The sequence below is a fragment of the Trachemys scripta genome, chromosome 9, assembly GCF_013100865.1.
Source record: "Trachemys scripta elegans isolate TJP31775 chromosome 9, CAS_Tse_1.0, whole genome shotgun sequence".
NCBI classification, from domain to species: Eukaryota; Metazoa; Chordata; order Testudines; family Emydidae; genus Trachemys; species Trachemys scripta.
The window spans coordinates 61,000,899-61,028,232 of NC_048306.1; the positions used below are offsets into that span (position 1 = coordinate 61,000,899).

Sequence of the window (27,334 nt, forward strand, 5' to 3'; positions counted from 1 at the left end):
CCAGAGTGGAACCACTTCAACAGGGGAGATCGAGGGAGCCCTACATCAGAATATCCTATAGCCCAATAGCTGGAGCATTCCCCTGAGTGGTGGGTGGATCCCTATTCAAATCCTGTCTTCCCTCAGGTGGTGGTGGGGGACCCTAATCACTGACTTGTGTGAATTGCAGTCTGAGGCATTATCTTTCCCCAGTCACTGTACAGAGAGTCTAGGCACCTAACTCAGGCTTTGTGACTTGCAGTGTGTTTCGGTGATTAGCGAGGTGCCTGAAAGGTAAGTGACAGCACCTAACTCTTTTGTGCATCCAGGCCTAAAACTAGAAATCTTAAGTAAGCGTCAGTGACATTAAAAATACAGTTCTGCTCTGGAAAGGGATTATGTAATTGTAAGCAGAGTCAGGATAAGCTCTACCCTGACATCTGGTGGTGAATTATGGCGAGGGTGGAAAAGAACTTCAGGGACTGACCTTGTTTGCATAGGCACAACCACCCGCCTAGCCTGGGACAACAACAACTGAAAGTGGTTACTTTGGCTCGTGTGGGATCCCCAGTTTCTCTGTTATTTGGGCAGGAAGAATAAAGTGTTGTTATCCTGATTCCGTGAATCAAGGCCAGTGGAACTGTTGTATGACAGAGGGACTCACCAGTAACTAAGTAGCACTCACTAGACAAGGGGCATGGGTTACAAAACCCAGTGAATTGAGAGAGGCTGGGGACAGGTATGTGTACCTGATGGGATAGGCCCCCCTTTTGAGGGCTTGGAACACTAATTGTACTATTCCCTCTCTCCACTGTTGAATAGCAGAGCTAAGTTTGCTTCCATTAGGAGTCTAGCTAGACGTTGCTGAACTGAATTCACTTTGGGCCAGTGGTGCACCAGTACTGGGGCTCCCTTACTACAAGCTGAAATCACTAAAAGAGCTAAAATTGCTGAGCTGAGATCAATGAGTGCTGTGTTAACCAGTGGGGGAGCCTGAAGCTATATTGCTAAGCAGCTTTCAGAGCTGAGCAGTTTGTGGGATGGTTGGAGCGGCCCATGGAACAGCGAATGAGCGGTGCAGAGCTGAGCCATTTGTGGGGGCAGCTGGAGTGGTTCATGGGACGGCTGGTGGAGTGGAGCGGCTGGCAGAGCTGAGCAGTCTGTGGGATGGTTGGAGCGGCCCACGGAATGGGGAGCAGAGCGGAGCAGTTTGGGGGACGGCTGGAGGAGTGGAGCGGCATGGCACGGCGCGACACGGCTGGTAGAACGGAGCCATTCGTGGTGAAGGCTGCAGCAGAACTCCACGGAGAGGTGGGGCAGTCGGCCTCGGACCACATAAGGTGCCCATTAACATCCCATGTGCCCCCCCATTTCCACCCAGGCTGGGGGGGAGTAAAACTCTGCAGACAAACTTTTGAACTCTGGGGCGGCACTGACCAGGGACAGAGACTTTGGGGTTGTTGGACTTTGGGGTGATTGGACTTAAGACCCTGAAGGGAAAAGGACACTGCCAAACTTACTTGGGGGTGGGTCTTTTGCTCATGGTTTGTGTTATGAATCCTGTTTGTGGTGTTTCCCCAACATAATGCCGCATTGTTTCCCTCCTTTTTAAAAGGCTATTGCTACACTCAGACTCTGTGCTTGCGAGAGGGGAAGTATTGCCTCCTAGAGGTGCCTGGGAGGCGGTATGTAGTTGTCCCAGGTCACCGGGTGGGGGCTCGAGCCGGTTTTGCATTGCGTTATTGAAACAGAATCCCTAGATACTGAACCCGGCCCTTGTTGCTGCCAACTCAGAGGGGCAGAAGGGTTACATAATAAAAGCTTCTTGTGCCTGGGTCCTACTAGCTCTGTGTGTACAGCATATTGTCTGCTTACTGTAGAGATATTGGAGCAGGGCAGTCTGCCCCTTAAAGGGCCGGTAGAGCCAGGGTGCAGCAAGCCCAGGCCTAAGGAGAAGCCCAAAAGACAGTTGTTGGGCACCAGATGAGCAGCAGCTAATGATTAGTTCTGATTCCCAGCTGGAAGATATAAGTAAGGACCTAGCTGATAGAGGTAGTGCTGTGTTGGGCAGAGTAGGGATAACCCAACCACTTGCAGTGAGATTGGTAGGTCCTTGATCTTCTAACAGCTAGGGGAGGGCTATGAACCTTGAGCTAATGGCCTTTGGGGGCCTACAGTGCCCCTGAGCTCAGGGCTATGGTTTGTTACTTTTCAATATTTCTTGTGGTTTTGTGTGGTGGAGAACTAAAAGAGCCTGTGCTGAAAGCTAAAACAGTTGGGTGTGGCTGACTGTTTGTCCCTAAGCCTGTGGAGAGGCTCACCAGACTACAGGCGTAAATTGTAGTGCTTTCTTCTCTTATTAGCCCTGATGAGCCAACACAACTATGGAGAAGTGAGCTGGATTCTGGTCCTTCTTGAGCATCTGCAACAAAATTAATAATTTTCCAATCAGTTATACACTGAGAACACTGGCTTGCACAGGTATAAACAAGGTCATAATTTGGCCTGCATCACCAGCCGTAATGGTTCTGCATAAGTAGGAAAGAATTCAGCTAGACTTTAAAAATAGCCATATTGGGTCACACCAAGGTTCCATGTAGCCCAGATTCAGTCTCTGACAGTGGCCAGTGCCAGATAATTCAGAGGGGATGAACAGAGCAGGCTTTGAGGCTCTTCTTGCGGGCAGCTTGTTCTTGTGCTCTAGAGATGGGTTCTGTGTGCCTTGGAAGACTTGCTCTCAAGACCTATATAGCTTCATACTGGCCACATGCCCTGCAGATATGGTGTTGGACGGTCCCGGCATGGTGTTTGAAAGCACTCTGCTACTGAAGGGGCCATTTTTCAGGTGAAAGATAAAGTTGAGGTCCTGACCGCTTGTGGTTGTTACAAATCCCGAGGTGCTAGGATCGATAGCCTTTATGTCCTTGCCAGATTATTTGGGTAATTAAATCTGCTACATGTTACTCCTCCTGCATGTTCAGATAAGGTATTAATTACATCCTATTCTGTAATGTAGCTGTGTGCTGTTAAACTTGTCCAAGTTTCACCCAGGCGGTGGCTGATGTGATAATCATGTATAATTTGTAAAGCATTCTTTGACATTCTTCCAGATCACTATAAATACAGACCCTTTTTTAAAACAGCAACTTCTGCAACTGGCAAAACACATACTGTGTACAATATATTTTACTCAACATACACTCTGTATGAGAAGTATGTTATTCCATTACAATCAGAGTTCAATATTTTAAATAGCTCATATATACAGGAGGCCATATTTTCTACTTTCCGGTCCAGTAACTCTCCTTTAGGCTATATACTACCTTCATTTTGGTGAGCAGAACTTCAGCTGTTTATCACTAGCATGTGTCTACATGAATCTAATGGTGATGTGACCCTTTTTTTCTGCACTAATGGTAGCTATCAAATGAGAAGAGGGAATTAAAACCAGATAAGTAGTGACAAAGAAAACATATTTTGGAGATCTTGCATATTGGGCAAAATTCTATTCCCACTGACAAAAAATGGGAGCTGTTCTATTGCCTGTGCTTTCAAAGGGAGTAGGATCTAGTCCAGGGGTGGGCAAACTTTTTGGCCCGAGGGCCACATCTAGGTGGGAAAATTGCATGCAGGGCCATGAATGTAGGGCTGGGGCAGGGGGTTGGTGTGGGAAGGAGTGTGGGGTTTGGGAGGGGGCTCAGGGCAGGGGTTTGAGGTTCAGGAGGGGTGCGGAGTGTGGAAGGGGCTCAGGGCACGGGTGCAGGAGAGGTGCAGGAGGGTGAGGGCTGCGGCAGGGGGCTCAGGGCAGGCAGTTGAGGTGCAGGAGGGGTGGGGCAGGGGGTTGGGATGTGGCAGGGGGCTCCGGGCAGTGGGTTGGGGTGCAGGAGGGGTGCGGCAGGGAGTTGCGGTGCGGGGTGCAGGAGGAGCTTGGGCTTTGGCTTGGCGCTGCTTACCTGGAGCGGCTCCGGGGTGGAAGCAGTGCCTGCCTTGGCCCCGCACCACTCCCGAAAGTGGCTGGCACCACGTCCCTATGGCCCCTGGGGGAGGGGAAGCAGAGGGCTCCACTTAAATAGTTACAATGAAACTTTAGTTTATGTTCTACCCTCAAGATCAGGAAAAATGTCATCTAACCTGAAAGGGTGACTTTTGTACAGGCCTATATATTTAAACTGGTGAATAAAAAATGGAGGAATACAGATTAAACCATCTGAACTATAAAGTAACATTATACTGTATTTTGTCCATGTTTAAAGCTCCCCAGATAATCAGCTGTTTGCTAATATTCTCAGAACTGTACTGACATCCTACTCCACACCTCCATGCTGTATCTCCTGTGACAGCATGAGCACTGGAACAAACCTGCTTGTGTGCGATATTCATTTTCTGTTGGAAGCTTGCTTACCTTGCCATCAACATTACACCACCAAGGTTTCACAATCTTATGCAGTTCAACATGTTTGCCATATTTCTGACTTCCATTAGGAACCTAAAACCTCATTACAAGTGATAGTCTGTTGCATTGTGTATAACGGGAGACTGAGGAAATCAAGTGTGATGCTTCTCCGATAGCTTGAAAAATTGAAAATAAACTGAGAATTATGTCAGCCTAAAGGTTAGCGGGAGAAGGAGAAATTTGAAGCTGATTCTTTAACTCTCATGCATATTAATAATGCACCAAGCATAAGAAGAATGCAGACTTCTATGATTAATTTTGGGCAAAAAACCACTGAACTGAAAAAATGTTATTCCCTCCTGGGAGAATGGCGGGCTCATAGCAAAGGTAACAAGGGATGAAGCCACTCCCTGCAGCTGATGCTGATAGGGGCTGTAAGTCGTTACTATCTGATGGCTGTTTGTTGACCTGCTGTATTTGAATTGAGTTGACAGTTTCACTCAATTTCCTAGGAGGCAAGTGAGCACATCACAAAGTTACACTCGCAGTTGGCACTGGTTGACTCATTTGTTGGCAGGCTCAGCAAAGAGGCCAAATATTAAATGGACTTGGAGAACAAACAACTTCTCATCCCTGGGGTTGCTCCCTCTGTTTCAAGGCTGGAGGTGGTTTGGGGAAGCTGGCACTGATCTCCATGCTGTGTATTTTAAATGAAATTCATTTTTCAGTGTTGTCAGTCTGTACTTTTTCCAAGTAGTAAGTTTAATTTTTAAAATTATCTGAAAATAATTCTGGTACTCAATGCCTATACAAGGCAGACATGAAGTGCATGCTGGCTTCTTTCTTCTAAGCAATAATTGAAATTTCATGGTAAAGGACCTCTTGAGTTTCTAGCCCCGGATAAAGAAAAATCTAAAATGGCCAACTTGAAATGAACCCATCTTAACCACTTTTAAAGATCAAAAATGTTTGTAATTCTTTCCTAATGTTACTTATTTCTGTGTTTCTTGGTACTTCCTGATTCTGTCTGGGACCATACATGAAATTTCTGAAGTACTGTGCAAGATATTTCTCTTGAAAGTTTCTGCCAAGTTTTGCAGGATCAAGAAGCTTGGGATTGTCCGGATAAAGTTCAGATGAATATCTAAAGGCCAGTGATGCATCTCCCATTGACTTCAACGCATGCAACTAATGGGATGATCAGGCCCAAGTCTTTAGTCACCTTTCCAAAATGAGCTGGACAGGAATTTTCCACTCATGTTTTTTCAATGGAGAATAGCTTCCACAATCTCAACTTTCCACAAGAAAACTTTATTGGCTGTGAATTTTTCAAAATGTTTATAGGAAAATAGAAACAAAATGTTTGTTTGGGACTGACCCAAATCTGGACACTTCAGCATTGAACTGCTTGAGCTGTCATGGAGTCTTATGGGAATTGTGGTTTAATTCTCTATGTATAATTTCTCTCTATGGGCTGGGCTCCCTGGTCAGACTATTACTTCCATGATGCATTGTCTCCCCTCTGGCTGAATTGTCATTGTGCATCCTGGGAAATGTAGTCTGGGCCACGCACAAAGAAACTGGCATTGATGCACTGAAATCGGTCTGGCCACACTGACTTACACCAGCTTCTGAATGGCATACTCAGCAGGCAGATGGAAGTGGCAGAAGTCAATTATGTTACAGAGAATGGATTAGGAGGAAGGTCTACAACATGGTATTTCCTGCTTTCCTATAGGATATGTCTACACTACATACTAAGCCCAAACTCTGACACAGGTTTAAGCCCAAACCCTTCTTCTGTCCACACACCAATTAATCTGACTTGGGTCAGCAAGCACTTGGGATCTGGGTCCTAGGACCCTGCTAAGGGGGGTGGGTGGGTGAGAACCTGAGTCCTGCTGTGACTCTGATCCAAGCCCTGTCACTTTGCAGTGTGGATGCAGCTCCTGAGTCAGAATATTTGCATAGTGCAGCATAGATGTGTTAGTGCAGCTGTAAGACCTGGCTCCAGCAATTGTAAACTCAGGTTTATAATGCAGTGTGGATGCTCAAGCATGGGTTTGGAAATACTGAGTCTACAAGCATCATTTTACACCAGCTGATGCGCTAGTCCAGGGATTGGGAAGCGGCACAGGCTGAGGGGTGTGTTGGCCACCACTTCCCGCAGCCCCCATTGGCCTGGAATGGCGAACTGCGGCCAGTGGAAGCTGCGATCGGCTGAACCTGTGGACACTGCAGGTAAACAAATTGTCCTGGCCCGCCAGCAGATTTCCCTGATGGGCCACGTGCCAAAGGTTGCTGATCCCTGCTCTAGCCTCTTGTGGGTCCTGAAATATTCATACAAATACAGTAACTCCTCGCTTAACATTGTAGTTATGTTCCTGAAAAATGCTACTTTAAGCGAAACGATGTTAAGCAAATCCAATTTCCTCATAAGAATTAATGTAAATGGGGAGGAGGGGTTAGGTTCCAGGGAATTTTTTTTCGCAAGACAAAAGGCTCTCTCTCTCTGTCTCTCTCTCTCTCTCTATATATATATATACACACACACACAGTATAAGTTTTAAACAAACAATTTAATACTGTACACAGCAATGATAATTGTGAAGCTTGGTTGAGGTGGTAGAGTCAGATGGTGGAAGAGGGTGGGATATTTCCCAGGGAGTGCCTTACTGATAAATGATGAACTAGCACTCAGCTGAGCCCTCAAGGGTTAATACATTGTTGTTAATGTAGCCTCAGACTCTACAAGGCAGCACAAATGAAGGGAGGAGACACAGCATGGCAGAGAGAGACAGACACACACGTGTGTGAGAGAAGTGCATTGCCCCTTTAAGCATGCTGCCCGCACTAAGTACATTGCCTTTTTAAGTAGATCAGCAAGTTGAGACTGCAGCTGCTGCCAGCAAGCTCCCTCCATCCTGAGCCCTGTAGTGTCCCCTGCCCCACTCTGTGGAAAAGGAGTACAGGAGTGGGGGGCAGGAGCAGGGGGAGGGGGACACCCTGACATTAGCACCCCTCTTCCCCCTCACCTCCTGCATAGCAAGCAGGAAGCTCCGAGGAGCAGCACACGGCAGTGGGGGGAGGGACATCTGAACTGCCCGGCAATTGATGGCCAGAGGGGCTGCCAGTTCCAAGCCCCCACCAGCTAGTTCAAATGGGCTTGTCTTTCTGCAAGCAGTGGACAAAGCAAGCGTCTGCCAAACAATACTATAAGGGAGCATTGCGCAACTTTAAACGAGCATATACTCTAATTGATCAGCAACAAAAAAACATTAACTGGGATGACATTAAGTGAGGATTTACTGTATATATCTTTTTTAAAATGTACTGATGACACTACTCCCATTTTCTGACTTAACAGTGACATGTGCACATTCCTCAAAGTTGAGGATTTTTTTTCCAGTAGCATAAGTTTCCTGAAACTCATTCAGAATGTTAAGTGCCGTTAATTTTCTCTTTGAGAAACAGAGCAGTTTTTAGTGTCTGCACTCTCAACTCTTCACATTACAGTGAACACTAGACTGTTTGTTCCCTGATAAATAATGAACAAACCCTTCTTTGTACAGCAATATGTTTTGTACACTTTCAAGTTATAAACATCCAAGCGTTTTGAAACCCCCAAAATGGGACACTTAAGTATCCTGAAAGAAGTTCATTGGATACCTTATGAAAATCCAGAAACCTCCAGGTAAAATAGAGACATATGCCCACTTATATATTGATGACTCCCAAGGAAACTCTTCAACATATTTCTGACTGTGGACTGGGATGACTAACTTCTTCCACAGCAACATGTCAACACTATGCCTCTTTGTAGATCAAATTACACTAAATGGTTGAAGACATGGTTGGCGTGCATCCTTCTCCAATCCTCAAAAGGCAAGAATATGCTCTCCAAAAAAGAGCTTAATCTTCACAAGTCCAGGCATCAGTGCAATGATCTGCAGGATCAATTGTCTTCATGCTCTGAATAATGATGCTTCTCTGAACTCATGCTCAGTTACATTATTTTGAATTTATTTATAGATCCATGGCTCTGGAGAGAGGCAAGATAGATCTCTTTGCTGCCCCGTTTACTTAAGCAAATGAATAGATCTCTACCATATATCCCCACAAAAACTATAGCTTAACTTCCCCTCTTCTCCCAAAATCAGAATCCTTCAAGAATCCTAAAAATAAGTATTGTTTTTGAATAATCTATCTAGCAAGAATTAACCTTTGGCAAACGTCCAATATGTATAGCTTAATTTCTGAGTGGCTCAAGATATTAAAATTTTATTATAATGTATGCAGGCTTGTACTGAAGAGTTAAGTGAGTTTAAGATACGTAATCATCCAAAGCACATACTTACATAATTTGAGAAAAGGACATGCTCTGGGATACTGCTGATGTTGCATGCCAGTGGAGAATAAGTTACTCATTTGCTGGGCTTCTATTCAGTGATGAAATATCCTAACAAATTCCAGGATGGAACACCTGACACTTGCAATGGGTATAATAAGAGGCATCAGACCTCTTTCTAGCATAAGGAAAATCTTAAAAAACCACAACACAAACACATTCTAAACTTACCCACCTCCCCCACACACTTTTTAAGAGGAGACCCTGGTTTTAATTAATTAAAAAAAACCCAAAGGGTCTGAAATTCCATTTACCAGGATCTTCAGGAATGACAGCAACAGCTTGTTGGTGGATTGAACATACATCAGTTTAAGTGGTAGGCAAAGTCACAAAACCAGTTGACAGTTGTTTCTCCTGTCCACCAACACCCCCCAAATCACATAGTATAAGTCAGTGTTTGCTTTGATTAAGCGCTATAGTGAGCTACAAGCAGCACTTCTCGTTTTGCGCTTGGGCCATTGTCCATGGTTGGCTCTGGATTCTGCAAGCTAATGGTGGCCTCCTGCCGTTCCAAGGATGGCGGTCCTGCAGATGCAGCAACAAATGTGAAGTTGTTGTCCTGTACCCTTGGTGTAGTGCGGCACACTCGGGTGGACTTTGAAGAAAACTTGTTGCTGGTGGTAGCAGATGTTTTATCACATTTCAGAAGTGCACAAAAGCACCTATAAAACTAAGACACAAAACATAAACAATGAGTGAGAATCTTATTTACTCACACCATCTTATTCTGTGTGAAACATTTCACCCAATGGTACTCCCAGGTCCTCCTTTGGGTACAGCACTTAATTTCCTAGAACAATAATGCAAAACACCGTGGGTGGTTAATTGTATAATGTTGCGATTCAACTTGTTTTTGTTGTTGTTTTTTTTACAGTAGCCATCAGAGGCCCCAGCTGAGATCAGGACTCTATTATGCTAGGGATTGTATAAAACCATTTATTGCCTTGAACAGTTTACAAGCCAGGGCACCAATCCCAGCATGTAGGTGGACTGCTGTGCCCATACAGAACCCCCAGACACCATGGGTTCTGCACAAGTGAACCATTGGTTGTGTGCAAGATGTTGTTGGGTCAACTAAGCCATGATGTAGTAGTGAGTATAACAAGCAATACGAAGGATCAGAAGAGGGTGGATAAGGGAAGCAAGTAAAGAACACGCTTAACATAGGCCATCTATGTGCACAGCTAGATTATTCAGATTATCCTCTCTTCCAGAGCTCTGTAGTGTTCTAGGCTCTTAGTTATTTATAGAAAGCTAGAGTCCCTACTCAAAGATCTTCCAATTTAGTTTCAGAAGTAATGCAACAAGAGGGTGAGAAACATGGTAGGAGGCAAGGGAGGAACAAAGATAAGACCAAGATCATGCCATGACTTTGATATTGAGTTTGCACACAATGGGTTTCTATTAAATATAACTGATATTTTGCATAGTTCACTATTTTCTTGTTGACAAACAGCAGAAGTGATTTATAAGGAGGAGTTTAAATAAGGAGAGAGAAGTGGCTTGGCCAGCACAGAATCATAGAAACGAAGGCTGAAAGGGACCTCAAGAGATCATCATGTCATACATGCTTCACACACGTGCATGGGAAAAGATGCAGGGAGTACGTGGAAAGGGGTGTCAAGGCTGGAGTTGCTGCAGTTGAGGGGTTGAAGTACCGAAAGAGATTACTACAACTCAGTACTATGCTGACTATACAGAAGATTTTATTGTTTTACCTCACAAAGACCTTTAAATTACAATGTCCTATTGTCCCATTAAGGTTTTGTTAGTTGTAAAAGCCTTCATTTTTTTCAGAAATGTTCCCCATCTATTTAATTACAAGTCTGAGGAAGCGTGATCATGTTGAGTGAGATAGTTAACTCCAGTAGGCTTGTGCAGTGTAATAATCTAAAGGCATGTAGGAATTTCTGTACTGTATATCTGCCTGTTACAACCCAATCCATTTCATCCACTCCTGACTAAAGAGCTGTACTTCTCAGATGGGAGAACTCATGGCTAATAGCTTAATAGGCTTTATTATAATGACTATGTAATCATAGGCAAAATGCATTAATTCAACCATGATCTAAAAGGCTGCCAGAACCTGCTAATGATATTGGCAAATCAATCGTACTAGCCTGTGGCTGGTTTATTGAAAATATGGTGGAGCTTCAATTAACTGAACATCAGAGCAAGGTTGTCTACCTAATTGAATCTTATTGGGGGAATAAAAAGGAAATTAGGTAGTTTATTGGAGTTAAGCTTTCCAGATAGACTTTTTGTGAGTCAAGCATCTGTTATGCAGTGCTTTTTTTAGATGTTCAGCAAAAAATGGAATGCATTGGAGATTAGAATTTGTCTATGAAGTGAGAGTTAAGGCCATTAGTACCTATTAATTAAACAAATGATTATTCAAAACATATCACCAGATTGTTGAAAAACGATCATTTGAATGGGATTTTTTAAAGTCAGTTTCAACCAACAGGAAAATTTTGTTGGAGAATTTTCAGTTGGTCAAAAGAGCCATTTTTCATCAAAATGGTTTTGTGCTGCATTACAGAGGTCAGCTCCCAATGCTGGACTTCTCCATAGTTTTTAAAGCAATCTCTGCTAATAGTGCTTTAAAGTCTGCTCCCTATAAACTAGAGATGGTGAGTTCTGAAATATTAAATTACTCTTACCTGCACTGAAAAACTCTCAATTGCCTCACAGCATACAAAGAATATTTCCTATTGTTGTCTTCTTTTCCTTCCCCCATTCCCATCCCCATCCCACCCCACCCCACCCCACCCCTACAGAGGGGAACAGGATTGAATGGTGCATTACAACTGTCACAGGGTGATTGGCCCATTTGAGAGTTGGTCCAGTTCACCTGTGACTAATTAGCTGCCTGATAGAAGGCACCTGGTGTCTGAAAACCTAGGCTGTGTTAGGTAAGGGTTTTCTGGAGCAAGCTGTATGAGTTTTTCTTGATTTCCCTTGAGAGAGCACAAGTTCAGAGCTTCTTGGCAGGGAAGAAGATCTGGCCCAGAGGAAGAACTGGGTAGAGTTGGTGGGTCAGGATTGACTGAAGCTGGGGAACTCCACCAACTGGAAGTCTTATGAGGCAGCTCCTCAGTAAAGGGGAACATCTGTTTCAACTAGGGGCAGAGGATGATTCTGGAGGAGCTCTGTAGAGGTAAGGAGGCCTGGGGAATGGAACACTGCAGGAGCCCTGAGGTGACAGTTGCAGTGGAAGAGTTGTAAGAAATTTGGAGACCGGTCAGTGGGGTGGAGGCCCTGAAGTAGGGTTGCAGGAGTCATGGAGTAGGGATTGTTGCCTTAGGTAACTAGATGACCTGGAGAGGTGTGTGTGTGTGTGTGAGAGAGGATAGGCACAGGGACAACAAACTTGGTGAACTGCTGCCTCTTTAACTTTAGGGTTTGTGAACTGTTTCAGTTTGAGGGACCTGGGAGTTGAGGCACACATTAATAATGATGCCAGAAAACAGAGGTCCTGTTAGACTGTGAGAAGAACTGCTTTCCTTTCCTGGGTGGGTGAGATGGCTGCTGGTCTTGTGGGTGAGGAAAGGAGGGACAACTCAGTTGGCTCTGGGGACTGAATAAGGGGAAACTGAGGTTGGATGCACATGTTGCACCTGGTCAGCCATTTGAGAGTGTCTTGGTGGGGATGGAACCTTGACAGAAACTTCAATTGTCATCTCTAGATTTTCACAATTAACCTCTCCACTCTGGTTCTTAAGACTTCTTGTAATTTATTCAAATTACAAGTCATCCACCTTGAAGCTAGTGCAAGAATCTGTGGTGAATAAAGGGAATAACTGAGGAGTTTAAGGATGTTAGAGAAGCTAAATGACTTCTTTGTATTAGTCTCCACTGTAGAGGATAATGGGGAGATGCTTACAATTTTCAGCTAGTAGATGAAGCACTGTCAGAGATTAAGGTGTCAAAAGAGGAGGTGGTGAAACAAATTGATGAATTAAAGAGCAACAAGTCACCAGGATCAATATATAGCTGCGCCAATTCTTTCTTTTTTAATGGTATTACTGGCTTCTGCGGCATTCTCCATCAAGTATAGGGAGTATGGTTTTTGTCTTCTACTTCTACTGTAAGATCTATAGGATAGGGACCACATTTTGCTCTGTTTGTACAGGGTCTAGCACTAGGGAGTCCTCATCCATGGCTCCTAGGTGCTATGGGGATACAAATAAAAAAAACCCTTTAAAACTGGAGTGAATCTCTTAGTATTTCCACTGTACATCCAAGAGTTCCAAAGGAATTTTAAGAATGAAGTGGCTGAGCATCTAAGAGAATGTGCAATCCATCATTAAAAATCAACTATTGTACCAGAGCACTGGACAGGAGCAAATACCATAGTTATGCCTTTTAAAAGGTCTTAGAAGTCATTCTAGGAATTACAGAGCAGTAAGTCTACTTCAGTTTTGGATACATTGATTGAAATGATCACATGGAGATAACCATGGTGTGATTTTTTTTTTCCTTAAGTAAAAGAAAAGCATGTCTTCTAACCTACTATACTTCTTTAAACATGACAGCAAAATCATAGACAAAGGAGAACCAACTAATATAATTAAGGAGGGAGATTTTTCCAAGCGACTTAGGCACCGAACTCCCTTTAAAAGTCAATAGAAATTGGGTGCTTAGCTGCCTTCAGTGTCTTTTGAAAATCTCCTGTTATAAGTCCCTGATGAGACTTTTCAAGAAACGAACTAGTCATGAGGTGAGAGGCAAAATACTGTAATGGATTAGAAATTAGCTCAGAGAAAACAGAGTAGAAATAAATATGCAACTTTCAGCAGGACTAAAGGTTAATAGTGGGGTGCCACATAGGTTCTACACTTGTCCCAGTATATCTCTACCTCGATACAATGCTGTCCTCGGGAGCCAAAAAATCTTACCGTGTTATAGGTGAAACTGCATTATATTGAGCTTGCTTTGATCCACTGGAGTGTGCAGCATTTCCCTGCCCCCCCTCTCCCCCCCGAGCACTGCTTTACTGCGTTATATCCAAATCTGTGTTATATCGGGTCATGTTATATCGAGGTAGCGGTGTATTATTTAATCTGAAAAGGGGGAGGAACAATGAGGTGGCAAAACTTGCAGAAGTCGCAATCACTTCTTACTGCAACTAGAGTTGGGTTTGAGAAACTTCACGGGGAGTTGTCAAAGCTGGGTGATCGGGTATTATGCTAGTGTTGAAAAAGTCATCTCTTCCAAATGCACATAGAATGGAATTCTTTGAACTACTCATGCACACTGCTGGATTCTAAATAACTATGACCAGGGGAGGGGGAGTACAGGCGGGCGCAGTGGAGGCACAGATGTCACTGTGGACAGGTCAGTGACAGCCTGTTCAATGCAGATGATAAATAGAGTTGTGGTGCATAAGTCTTGGGGCAGAACTTGGTACTGAAAATATTTAATGCCATTCTTGGAACTGATGGCATACCCTCATTGGGAATAATGTATACAGTTCAGGACTCTGTCTTAAAGTTACAGCAGAACTAGAAAGGGTTCAGAGACATTCAATGGCCTTGAAAAGCAACACAATTTTAAAAAGATAAACTTGTATTATTCTAGGCACTGACCTGTGGAGCTCCGTGCCTCAAACTGCAATTGAGGCCAAGAGCTTAGCAGGGTTCAGAAAAGGATTAGAGATTTATGTGGATTATAAAACATCCCCAGTTAGATTAGGTGGGGATAATGGGGTTTAAGAGAGGAAACCCTCATGCTTCAGAGCATGAGCCAATCACTAACTGACTGGGCGTAGGAAGAAACTTTCCTTATGGGCAGGTTATTCCATAGTTGTCCATGTTGTGGGTTTCTTGGATCTTCCCCTGAAGCAGCTGGTTCTGGCCACTGTCAGAGACAGGACATTGGACTAGATGGACATGTGTTCTGGCATTGCAATTCCTACCATGTGTTCCTAAATAATTATCACACTTCATGAATCTGAGAGTCCCTGAAAAGCTGCCCCCAATGGATTTCTCTTGAATAAGGATGGTATTTTCAATCTAAGATTTTGTCAATACCAGAAACACTCCAATTCCTTTTCTGCTGAAAAGACCAGTTACATCAGACACCTTTGCAGCCTTTTATCTTTGAATTTCTCAAATAATAATGAAAAGTAGATGACAATGGGGCAGGAACTAGGAAAACAGGACAATGGGGCAAGATGACAGCTTGGTGAATAGTGAAATAATATCTTTGTACATTCTACTGAATTTCTAATAAGTGGATTTGAATAAGCTTGCACCCCCTCTGTCTTTCTGGAAAGAGGTATGTAAGCTACGCTTATATCTGTACAAATGTTTAGGGGAAGCTTCTCTTTAACAGGTGTTTATAAGGGACAGTTTAAGGCATGTCAGCACACCCTTCAGAAACAGGCCATGCACACAGGTGTGCAAAATTAAGATCAGTAACTAGGGGAAAGAAATTGGACTAATAAATACGGCTTCATGAAAATGTCCAAGGCCATTCTTATTCCCGTAGAGGGGCAGACATGCAGTGTTTCCCCCAAACCCTGGCTAGAAATGAGTCCCAGGATCTGAGCCAAGCTCAAACCAAGGCCCTGCTTAGGGTGCCAGCTGCTTGAGTCACAGGAGAGCAGTGTCTCTGCTTTCTTTAATAACTAACAAATCCATGCCTGTAAGGATGCAGAAATAGGCTCAAAAATGTGACCCAAATCTAAGGCTTTGTAAGCAAAAGCATCAACCCTCTAGTACAGGCAGTTTAGCTTATTCCAGTTCAGCAAAATAAGCTATAGTGTCATAAAGTGCCTTATACAGGCACAACTGCATCTTCACTATGGCTTTGACTGGCATAGCTCTGTCAAAAAATAACACCCCTTACTGACATAGTTATGTTAGTGACACTTTAGTATAAACTTAAGGTTCTTCCCTACGATCTTGGCTAGAGGTCTGGGAAGGAAGCAAATTTCACAAGACAGGCAATATGTGGCTACATCTTTCATAATTAGGACTAGCTGGAGCCCTGACAAATAGTCGATTCAGTGACCCAGACAAGGATCTACTTCCCCTTTGACAGTTGCCCATTGGTGAGGTGAGAAAACGAATTCTAAATCTTTGCCATGATAGTTATGGCAAAGGGAACTGAATCCTCCATTGTAGTGTGTTGGCCTTGCTGCAGGAACTGTAACAGAGTATAATAACTGAAACCACTTATTAGAAAATGTTTGCTTTATAGTGTCCTAAGTTGTCTCCAGTTGTTTATTACCTAATTATTGCAAATACATCAAATGTAGATCACTGTAATCTCCAAAGGCAAAAGGAGGCTCGCTAATGTTGTTGAATAATATGCGGTCATTAAATGCTCCTTTGAAGAGTTTTCACAATGCAGGCACTTCAAGGCCATTATCAAAATGTATTTTTGAATACAGGGTGGCTGCTTGGATTCAACCCACTTGAGGTGGAGGACTATGTCAGTCTCTTCTCACTCTCAGGAAAAAGTAGAATTAATCCTCAAACAGGGAACAAAGTACATTGTATACAATTAAACCTAACACTAAACAGCTCCTTTTTGTGCCATGCTTCCCCATCCCCCAGAGAATGGCACACAATCAGCGGAAAGAGACTTATGTTTGAAGTTGAGCCCAATCCTGCTCCCTTTTACGATTGGGTGTTTGGCCATTGATTTAGATAGGAGCAGAAAGACTTTCAAAGGACATCTTAACTGCTGTTGTACTGTTTATAAGTGTAATGGTTTCCATAGGAAAAAGCCCTAATTTAATTTGCAGATGAGCATTCTAGAGTGCAACTCAGGTGCACCTTTTGCACTTAAGAACCAGAAGCCTTTACATCTATTGTGGTTATACTTGTGGATCTCTTCAATCCGGGACACACTTGATATTAAGGGTATATTTATAAATACTTTATAAGAGGTTAATAAATGATCAGTAGAAGCTGTAATGAATGGTTAGCCCTCAGCTGGTGTAAACTGGAATAGCTTCATTGGTAACAATGGAACTACTCACTGATGGAAATGTTTGGAGCTTCTGTTCCAACTTTTGCATTCAGCTCTTAATTCAGAAATGCACAGCCAGGTCACACGTTTTTCAGATGCACATAAAAGGGCATAATGAATGCATCTGAATGATACATTATTCATAAATACAAGTTTTTATTTGACTGAAAGAGTCATTGTCTGAGTTAATTGACAACCCTTATTTGTACATGCAGTCAATCCTTTCCCATGCAAATAAGGGCTTGCAGGATTGGGTACTAAATAGTGCTCCATAATACAGTTTGGTGCTACACAAGCCAATGTACAATGCCAAATGAGATGCTAAGGGAACAACAAATGAGCACTTTTATGGAGATGCTGGAGTCACTTAGAGTTAGTATTAAGAATGTATGTACATTGATAGATTCCAATATTATCATCATGCTTATGTAGGTAGGAGTAATTGTATGTCCCATATAAACTGTCACTTAGTAAACACAGCCTTGAGAAACTAAAAACTTGTTTATCAATTATTGCACCCTCAAGCCAGTGCCTTTTCTTTGTGCAATATTTCATAAAGGGAAACAGATCACCAAAGTGTTACTCCAGCAATTGCTTGAGATTATTCAATTATGAAGCAAACTAATTAGTTTTCTTTTTTCAGTCGCCTGGCCCACTTTCACAAGTGAACAGTCTCCAGTGATAACATTTCAACAGACTGTCCTCTTTACAGTGATAGAGCTTCAACTTATGAACTTTTTCCTGAAATTAGCCAAGAATTCAGCACTGAGTTTCTAGCAGCAGTCTTGACTAGGGCTCAGAAACTGATATTTGCCTATGTTGTTTTGAATCTGACACAGTATGAACAGTTTTTCAATTTATGATTGAAATTTCTGAGTATACCTGTGATGTTGCACCCCATAATGCTTTATAGAAATATGCTTAGAGTGTAAATATGACATAACTGGAATATGGTTTCTGAATGTAACAGATCTCTGCATAGGTTATAATCTACTGGATATATTCATCCTATTTGCATGCATGTATCAGTTTTGTATTCAAAGTTATGAATATTGGCTATGTACTTGTTTGATTTTAAGTAGACTCAGTGAAGCAGTTGGTCATTTTCTTGAGGAAAAGACTATTCTCAGTAAGTGCCCAATCAAGAATCACTTAAGCGAACAATGAACGTTGAGAGATGCCAATCCACATCTGAGCTTTCCTGGGAATGTGGCGCCGGCCTGTAAGGAACTGATCATTCATGGACATGTATCAGAGGGGTAGCCGTGTTAGTCTGAATCTGTAAAAAGCAACAGAGGGTCCTGTGGCACCTTTAAGACTAACAGAAGTATTGGGAGCATAAGCTTTCGTGGGTAAGAACCTCACTTCTTCAGACTTGCATCTTGCCACAGGACCCTCTGTTGCTTCATTCATGGACATGTGATTCCAAAACTCCATCTTGGAGCTGGATCCTGCATAGGAGAAGGGAAGGGGTTTCCACCCACAAAAGAGAGACTACATAAATCCCTGGGGAAACCCCTCCATTTTGTCTTCAGCTGGCATAAAAGCTAGCCTCTCCACCCCAAGGAGATGCCTGAGAGAAACTGGAACAAAGAACAGTAACTACAAGGGTGTGAGTGATTGCTGGACCCAGACTAGGAGGAAGTCTCTAGTCTGTAAAAGAGGCTTATTGGAACATCTCTGAGGGTGAGATTTATCTGTAATCACTTTCTTACCATATTAGGCTTAGACTTGCGTGTCTTTATTTTATTTTGTCTGGTAACTTACTTTGTTCTGTCTTATTACTTGGAACCACTTAAATCCTATATTTTATATTTAATAAAGTCACTTTTTACTTATTAATTAACCCAGAGTCAGTATTAATACTGGAGGGGGGGGGGGGCAAAACAGCTGTGCATATCTCTCTATCATTGTTATAGAGGGAGGACAATTTTATGGGTTTACCCTGTATAAAGCTTATACAGGGTAAAATGGATTTATTTGGGGTTTAAACCCCATTGATAGCTGGGTATCTGAGTGCTGGAGACGGGAGCATTTCTTAAGCTGTTTTCAGTTAAGCCTGCAGCTTGTGGGGGACGTGGTTCAGACTTGGATCTGTGTTTGCAAGAGGCAAGCGTGACTGGCTCAAACAAGGCAGGGTACTGAACCCCGCAAGCTGGCAGGGAAAACAGGCTCAGAGGTAGTCTAGGCACATCAGGTGGCAGTCCCAAAGGGGTTTCTGTGACCCAACCCCTCACAATACCCCTATGTGCTGGGTTAGCCTGCCTCAGAAGATGCTCAAATAAGGTAATGAGTGCAGTACAAGCATCTGGATAGCATATGTTGCTAGGCCTCTCATCTGTGAGTTAATGAGCACCTGATATATATCTTAATGTAATTTCTTAGCCACCTCACATGCTCCCAGAGTATTCTGTGCTACAGAAACATACCATCTTCTTCAGGACCAGATTGTCTCACCCTTGTGTAGATGCACTGAGTGGTTGGGAGACACAAGGGGCTACAGCCATATATGATCCACAAGTGTCAGGCACAGTTATGGTCCCTATGTACACTCAGCCTTCCTTGCGGTACAAGCCACCTGCAGTGAGGCAGGGATGATACCCCATCACTGCTTCAGTCAGAGATGGGGCAACTGGCCAGTTGCCCCATCTGGAACATGCCACGCCAACGTACAGGATGATGCTGGGGGCATGCTTCCCCTGTGCTCCTAGACCTCCATATGAGAGTGTCTGCTGGTAGCACAATTCTTCTGATAGCTCCTCCAGGTCAAGACAGAGTCTTCAAAGCACAATCTGCTCCTTAACCTCTCTTGTGCCATGCCACCAGTCCTTATTCAGGGAAGAAAGCGAAACCAAGGGGGCAGTATTGAGGGGCATATTTTGAAAGTGACGTTGTTCCCTATGGAAAGGGTTTGGAAGCAATCATAAGAACGGCCATACCGGGTCAGACCAAAGGTCCGTCTAGCCCAGTATCCTGTCTACTGACAGTGGCCAATGCCAGGTGCCCCAGAGGGTGTGAACCTAACAGCCAATGATCAAGTGATCTCTCTCCTGCCATCCATCTCCATCCTCTGACACAGAGGTGAGGGACACCATTCCTTACCCATCCTGGGTAATAACCATTAATGGACTTAACCACCATGAATTTATCCAGTTCTCTTTTAAATGCTGTTATAGTCCTAGCCTTCACTACCTCCTCAGGTAAGGAGTTCCACAAGTTAACTGTGTGCTGCATGAAGAAGAACTTCCTTTTATTTGTTTTAAACCTGCTGCCTATTAATTTCATTTGGTGACCCCTAGTTCTTGTATTATGGGAATAAGTAAATAACTTTTCCTTACATGGACATTACCTTGCATTATATACTAGTATCTTGAGATGCTGGCTTCAGCATGTGCTGCCATGGGCAGAGGATTTTACTTCTTGGCAATATGAGCATATGGGACTACGTTCTTTCATCATGATTGTTATGGACCTGAACCTGCAAATGATGTCATTAGGAGTTTATCCATTGACTTCAGTGGAAGCAGAACTGGTTCCTTTAGATCATCATTTTCTATCATTTGTGACACTCTAATATTCACTGTCTGTCTATTTGATGGTATTCCCCTTGATATCATTTTGGCATGATGGGGGCATGGGCCGTCTTTCCTAGTGGTCAGAGCAGGAGTTGGTAGTCAGGCCGGGTCAGATACCAGGCAAGCCAGAAGGCCAGAGTCCAAGGCAAGTCAGAAGGCAAAACTGAGAGTCAGGTGGCGGGAGGCAGGTAGGGTCAGGTTACCAGGAGAGCAATAGCAAGGAGTAGGTATTGCAGAGGAAGTAGTCTTAAGCAGGGAAATCCCAGTTGCATGGACAACTTCCTGGTCCTGTGCTGGGTTTGTATAGAGGCGGTGAACCAATCAGGACTCCCACTGTTCTGCCAATTGGATTCCAGGACTGGAGTGCTCTGTTGGAGCTCAGCTTCTATTTTGGCAACTGTTAGCAGGACCCGGGGTAGCAGGTTGGAACTTGCTAGCTCCTAAGAGCCCTGTGGATCCCCAGTTCCTGATGCATCTCCATTATTTCTCATTTTACTTGCTGCTGTATAGTGGCTGTGACCTTCTCCCAGTGTGAGAGAACATGCTTTGTCTTATTTTTCTCTATACTCTTCCTGAGAGCTCTTGAAGCTATGGCTATCTAGGTGCAGAATCCTTTGGAAGCTGTGGTGTATTAACTCCAATGGTGGAGAAAAATCTTCCTGCCAGACAACTAATAGTTTCTAACTATGATTTGAGCTGCAAGGGTAGGTGTGGGTATCTGACTTTTAATTTTGTATTAAACTTAATTGAAACTTTATGTAACTTCAATATGAATAGCTCCTTTGTGAAATTCTGAGGTTGAACTAGTCACAAATGTGGATTTGCCTAGCTAAATGTCTATCCAAGTATTGGAAGTCATTAAGGGAAACTGAGGCCTATCTCAAATGTGGTTTGGAGTTTAAGACTAATGGCTAGTCATGCAAGACTGGAAGGAGGTATTCAATGAGGAAACTGTTTGTTGTCTCTTACCTGATGGAAGCTGGGATGAAGGATGCAGCCCACTATGCACAAAGACAAATTAATTTCTACTATACAAAGTAAGTGGTGTTCATATTAGATTAGATTAAATCATCTAAGTTCTGGGGCTGGCTTGGTGGCACTTTTTTGTAGTGAAGTGCTACATAAGTATCAATTTGATTAACCAACTTTTATGACTTTCTTTAGTTTCTACCCCTTACCAAATAAACTTTGCTTTTAAGTAATGTAACTGGAATGGGAGATACAGAGTGGGGTACTTCTTGTTATTGGAAAGCCCCAGGAAAGGGAAACAAGATTTCTAGCCATTAAGAGGCTGAGTCAGAAAACTGCTATTGTCACATAGTGACTGGGCCCTTTAAGAGGGGCAGGGCCAATGCACCTTTGACTGGTCAGCTGACCCAATTAGGTTTAAAAGAGGGCACCTGGACCCATAGGGAAGGGAGATCTAGTGAGTCAGAGTGCTGTGAGGTGGTGGTGGTAAACTAGGCATGTTTAGTCTTAAGAAAAGAAGTCTTGGAGGGTGGGGAGAACCTGATAATGGTCTTCAAGTACGTTAAGGGCTATTATAAAGGAGACAGATGATCAATATTTCTTCATGTTCACTGACCTATGACCTCAACTAAGAAGGAAAGAACAGACTGAGTAAAGACTAATAGGTGGGTGGGATGGACTTTGGTGAACATACACTTGAAATGTGAAATGAATTTGCTTTATCCATTATTGCACCTTTTTTCTCCCCAGTCATTGCCAAATATTGTGGACACTGTCCCTTGCAAAGCACGTTAATATTTTCCCAGCAGCTCAGACTTAAGTGTGTAAAGGTGAGTGAAGTGAAAAAATAATTCTGTAGTGAAATGAAAGACTCAGTCTATGTACCATCTTTAAAAATGCAGTGAAGAGCTCCAGGAGATGGAAAGATATGCTGCTGTGCCAAAGAAAGTAGCCTACATTCTTCCAACTAATTAATCATTAACGAACCGTGGTGGGTGGAAAATTCTTACTCAATGGGAATTTCTTATGCCCCAATAAACATAACCAGGGCAATTCTCAGAGTAAAATCAATCCCCATTCTCAGCAGTTAGACTGAAAGCATTAATGTCTGTTTCTACATGACAGTAAAAGAAACTTACAATCCATGTTCATTTTACACAATGGAAACCAAATATCCTAGTCAGAGAGCCTCTCAGTGGTTTGGATTTGCTAGAGGTGGGAGAACAAATTATTCTCCCACTTACCCCCATCCAATTCCAGAGTAATTTTGCTGAAACTAATGAAGCCATTCGGGATTTATGACTGTGCTCAATTTGGTCAAGGGACTGGGCAAAGGCTGAAGACACAAACTTGCTTCCTCTAGATCCATGCTTTCTATGCTACATGGTCCTTCTGCAACTTTCTATATGTTTGAGGGCTCATGTGCACACACTCTCTTGTATAATTCTGAAGCTGCATGTATTCCCCAGGGTGTCTTTCTTCCTCTGTCCTGAGGACCATGGTGTAAGTCTGTCCAACTTCAGCTGTACAAGTATATACCAATTTCTACCTATTGATTTCAAATCCATTCTTAGCATTTACAAGCCACAGCTCTAACAACAAAATGTCTCCGTTTGCAATAGTTGCATGAGAATCCCTAACCAGAATATCTAAGTGCTGACTATAGAGTAGGAAAGAACTTGTCAAAAGTAATTTCTGGTTTGCAGGAAATGTCAGAATTATGAAACACATTTTCACTTTGAAATATTTTTTCCACCAGGAGTATTCTGTTAGTTGACATTGACACTTTTCATAATGTTTCAGTGTTGATGAAAATGACATTTTTGTCTAAAAAAAAATTGACAAAAGTTTTCACTAGCTCTAGAAACAACAATTTCTAAACATGTTTGCAACTAAGTAGTCTAACTAAACTATGTTCATTATCTGTAGAAAAATAAACCTTTAGTTTAAGCTACATACACTGAAGAGTATCAAAGGGATTCAGAAGCAAAGAATCAAATACAAACACTATCAGAAGAGGAACTAAGCATAATAACAAATGTAGTGAAACTATATTTCTATTCTAACTGGCTAAAGATGCAGAAATAAGACTCATCTCCACAAAAGAGCCAGTAGAAAACATTTTTTCTAAAACGATGGCACCGAATATGTCTCCTGTCTTGTGGATGAAATGAGTGATATACACAAAACAGTATGTCAGCAACACAGAACAGAAATTATCAGCAATACAATAACACTTTACAGGAGGGCCAGAAATGCTAAAAGATACATTCATCTTCCTGTAGAGTTGGACTGTTACCTTACAATCTTCCCTGAGTAAGGGTAGTATGTAATTTACAAAACCCTGGAGTGGATAGAACTGAAAGCTGGCTACAAAGAGATTCTTGAAGAACCTAGGAAGTGGTATCATTTGGCTTGGATGAGAGTTGAATGGAGCCCTGTGCTTCAAGACTGTGGCAGAGTAAAGGAAGAGGCCATGTGTAAAGGGAGCATAGATAGGCTGGGAGGTGAACTGGATGCCAGCTTCTTGTTCTGGAGCTCAAGACTAGCGCTCATGAGATGATGGGCAGAAGTTCCTATTCACAGCCCTGCACTAAGGGACGAGCGGGGATTGATCTCATGCTTGAGGGAGAGAAACTGGATCAATGATGGTTTGTTGGAACTGTTTGTGTTTTGGTCTCTTCTTCTGGAAGGGAGGGAGTTTTGGTTTAGCTGGAGATCTCTGCTTAACTACCATTGAGGGAAACTGAGGCAAAGACTGCATCTATAGGGGGAGCAGTCTCTCTTAATTTGGTTTCTTCTCAAATGCAATGAATGGCTGGGATGGTTTGTGAAAGGTACTGGCTCCATCCAAGTAGTAAATGGCAGCCCTTTATATGCAGAACAGACCTTACCCTCCTGCAGTGCATCTCTGGCTGTCACGCCCAGAATCTAGCATGAAGAATAACACACCAATCCATGAAATAGGAAATGCACTGGACTGGCATGTGACTTCCCTAAAAGGGAAACTTTAAATAAATGCAAAAGCACACTTTCTAGTATGCATGATGTTTTCAGAGTTGGACTGGTATAAAACTTAGTTGGTTGAAAGATAGTAAATAACACATGTTTATCAAAGAATTGAACAGTTTTTTAATAAAATCTATTCTTAGCATTTATCCCAAACCTGGAAGATGAATTATGACACTAGTGTTGACAATGACAAATAGGACTATGCATAGGATTGTAGGGCTGAAAGAGACCTCACATGGTCATGTAATCTATCCCCCTGTGCTGAGGCAGGTTTAAGAATATCTAGACCATCCCTGACAGGTTTCTGTCTAATCTGTTCTTAAAAGTCTCCAATGATGTGGATTCCACAATCTCCCTAGGTAACATGGAAGCAGGTACTGTTAAGCAAGTAAGGCCTGCTCTATTCACAGATTTGTACTGATGTAACTATTACAGGTACATGCATTCAGCAAAATAGCTATCATGGCACAACCTGTAGTTATACTGATGCAGTTATACTGATATGAAGGTGCCTGACCAGAAAAAGCTAGAGTGGTATAAGTGCTTTTTATACCTGTGTAACTGTATCCAAACTAGCAGGTTGTACCACTTTTAACTATACCACTATAGTACCACAAGCCATAAGAATGGCAGAATTGGGTTAATTGAAAGCTAAGTGGTTCTAATTTGCATAGCTCCCCTATGATTGCATCTCCTACTGCAATTTACTCCCCGTTTAGCCTGCCTGTTGTCTATGGGGAAAAATTTGCAAATTAATATGAAATGTAACGCATTTCAGTCTGACAAGCATGTTAATGCCATTGTGTTTCTGTAGATTCTTCCATTGGTTCATTTGTTAAGAATTGTTTTGCTCTAGTTCATGTTTAGCTATAACTATAGCATATACCATGGTAGGATTACAAATAATCCTACTGATTATAAAAGGAAGATGCATCCTGTTATGTATTATGCTGAGGCACTTAACTTATTTGTTATGAGTCAGGGGAAATGATGAGATTATGTAATTTTTTCTCTTCAGCAAAAACCTTTTAAACAATTCTTAGCCATTCAGTGAAGAGCTGTTTCTCATAGTTGGTAACAAAACAAAAATTACCTAAACTCCAGAGTCCTACACTGTAAAGCCAGAAGGGATTTCGCGATCACGTAGTCTGACCTTCTGTGTAACACAAGCCATAGAACTTCATCCAGTGGTTCTTGTATATAACACAACTTGTGGTTGAACTAGAGCAGGGGTTCTCGACCTTTTTCTTTCTGAGGCCCCCCAACATGCTATAAAAACTGCACAGCCCACCTGTGCCACAACTGTTTTTCTGCATATAAATGCCAGGTACGGTGTTAAGGGGTAGAAAGCAGGGCATTTGCCTGGGCCCCCATGCCACAGGGGCCCCTATGAAGCTAAGTTGCTCAGGCATCTGCTTCAGCCCCGGGTGGCAGGGCTCATGGCCCCGGGGTTCAGCCCTGTGCAGCAGGACTTAGCTTTTCTGTCCTGAGTCCCAGCGAGTCTAACATTGGTCCTGCTTAGCGAACCCCCTGAAACCTACTCACGGCCCCCTAGGGGGCCCTGGACCCCTGGTTGAGAACCACTGAACTAGAGCAGCTCTTTTAGGCTATGTCTACACTGCGAACCTTACAATGGCACGACACCATTGTAAGGTGTGCTGTGTAGCCGCCCTTCATTGCCAGGAGAGAGCTCTCTCCTGGCGAAAAAATAAAACCACCCCCAATGAGGGGCGGTAGCTTCGTCGCTGGGAGCGCGGCTCCCACCAATGAAGCACTGTCCATGCTGGCGCTTTTCGTCATTAAAACTTTTGTTTGTTTTGTTTTTCACAACTGGCACATCTGTCTTTTTGTCTCCCTTCGTTCCCTCCTCTCTTCTTTTTCTCAGTCTTTGGCCACGTCTAACTAGCACTTATGTCAGCAAAACTTTTGTTGCTCAGGGGTGTGAAAAAACACTCCCTTGAGCAACATACATTTTGCTGGCATAAGTGCTCATGTGCACAGCGTTACGTCAGTGGAAGATGCTCTCCTGCCACCATAGATTCTGCCGCTCGTTGAGCTGGTTTTATTATGTCAACAGGAGAGCTCTCTCCTATCAACATAATGTGGCTACACGAGTGCTCTTACAGTGGCACAGTTGTATCGGTACAGCTGTGCTGCTGTAAGCTTGTAAGTGTAGATACGGAGTCTTTTCTGTCCTTCCTCCCCCTTAAGGCCCCTCCCTTTTCTGTTCCGTGTGGCACAAAAAAAATCAACAATTGGATAGTTAATGTTGAAACTGAAGTGTCCTCACTGGGCTTCAGAGGTCTGGCTCAAATGAAATTAGGAGGGGACATGGACTCTGCACCCCAGACAGGGCCGGCTCCAGGACCAGCGAAGGAAGCAGGTGCCTGGGGTGGCCAATAGAAAGGGGCAGCAGTACATCCGTTGTCAGGGTGGCACGTCCAGATTGGCAGCGGCAGTGGCACTTTGGCGGCAGCTCAATCAGCCCGCTCTGGATCGGCGGCAATTCAGTGGCGAGTCCTTCACTTGCTGTCTTGCTCCTCAGCAGCACTTCAGCTGCAGCTCGATCGTTTTGTTTGTTTGTTTGTTTTTTTCACCCCACTGCTTGGGGCGGCAAAAAAAGCTGGAGCCAGCACTGACCCCAGAGTCACTATTTCAGGCTGTGTGCAGACTCGGGCAAACATTATGACATCTGTTTACACTCAGTTCACTGTTGGAAGGTTATCTCTGCAGCTATGAAGGCTAGAAACTTTTTTTTTTTAAATGAAAGCTAAGATTCTGCAGAACACAAGTGTATAATGCAAATCACATAATTATGCCCACAGGCTGTGTGTTTCACACCCCTGATTTAAAGACTCCAGGAGATGGACAATTTATCACATCCCTTAGCAATCCATTCCGATGGTTGATTACCATTGCTGTTAGCGATTTGCACATTATCTCAAGTTTGATCATTGCTGACTTCAACTTTCAACTATTGGATGCTATGCCTTTGTCTAAAGTGTGGTTTTA

At 43.1% G+C, this 27,334-nt stretch overlaps 1 protein-coding gene across 1 annotated transcript in view; it reads right to left on the reverse strand.

The window, feature by feature from the left end:
* Positions 1–9,186: 9,186 nt before the first annotated feature.
* LOC117883033 (vertebrate ancient opsin-like) overlaps positions 9,187–27,334 on the reverse strand; it is a 163,824-nt gene continuing 145,676 nt past the window's right edge. The window contains exon 4 of the mRNA XM_034781960.1: positions 9,187–9,450. Coding sequence (XP_034637851.1) covers positions 9,187–9,450 — 264 coding nt within the window. The remainder of the gene's footprint in view (positions 9,451–27,334) is intronic.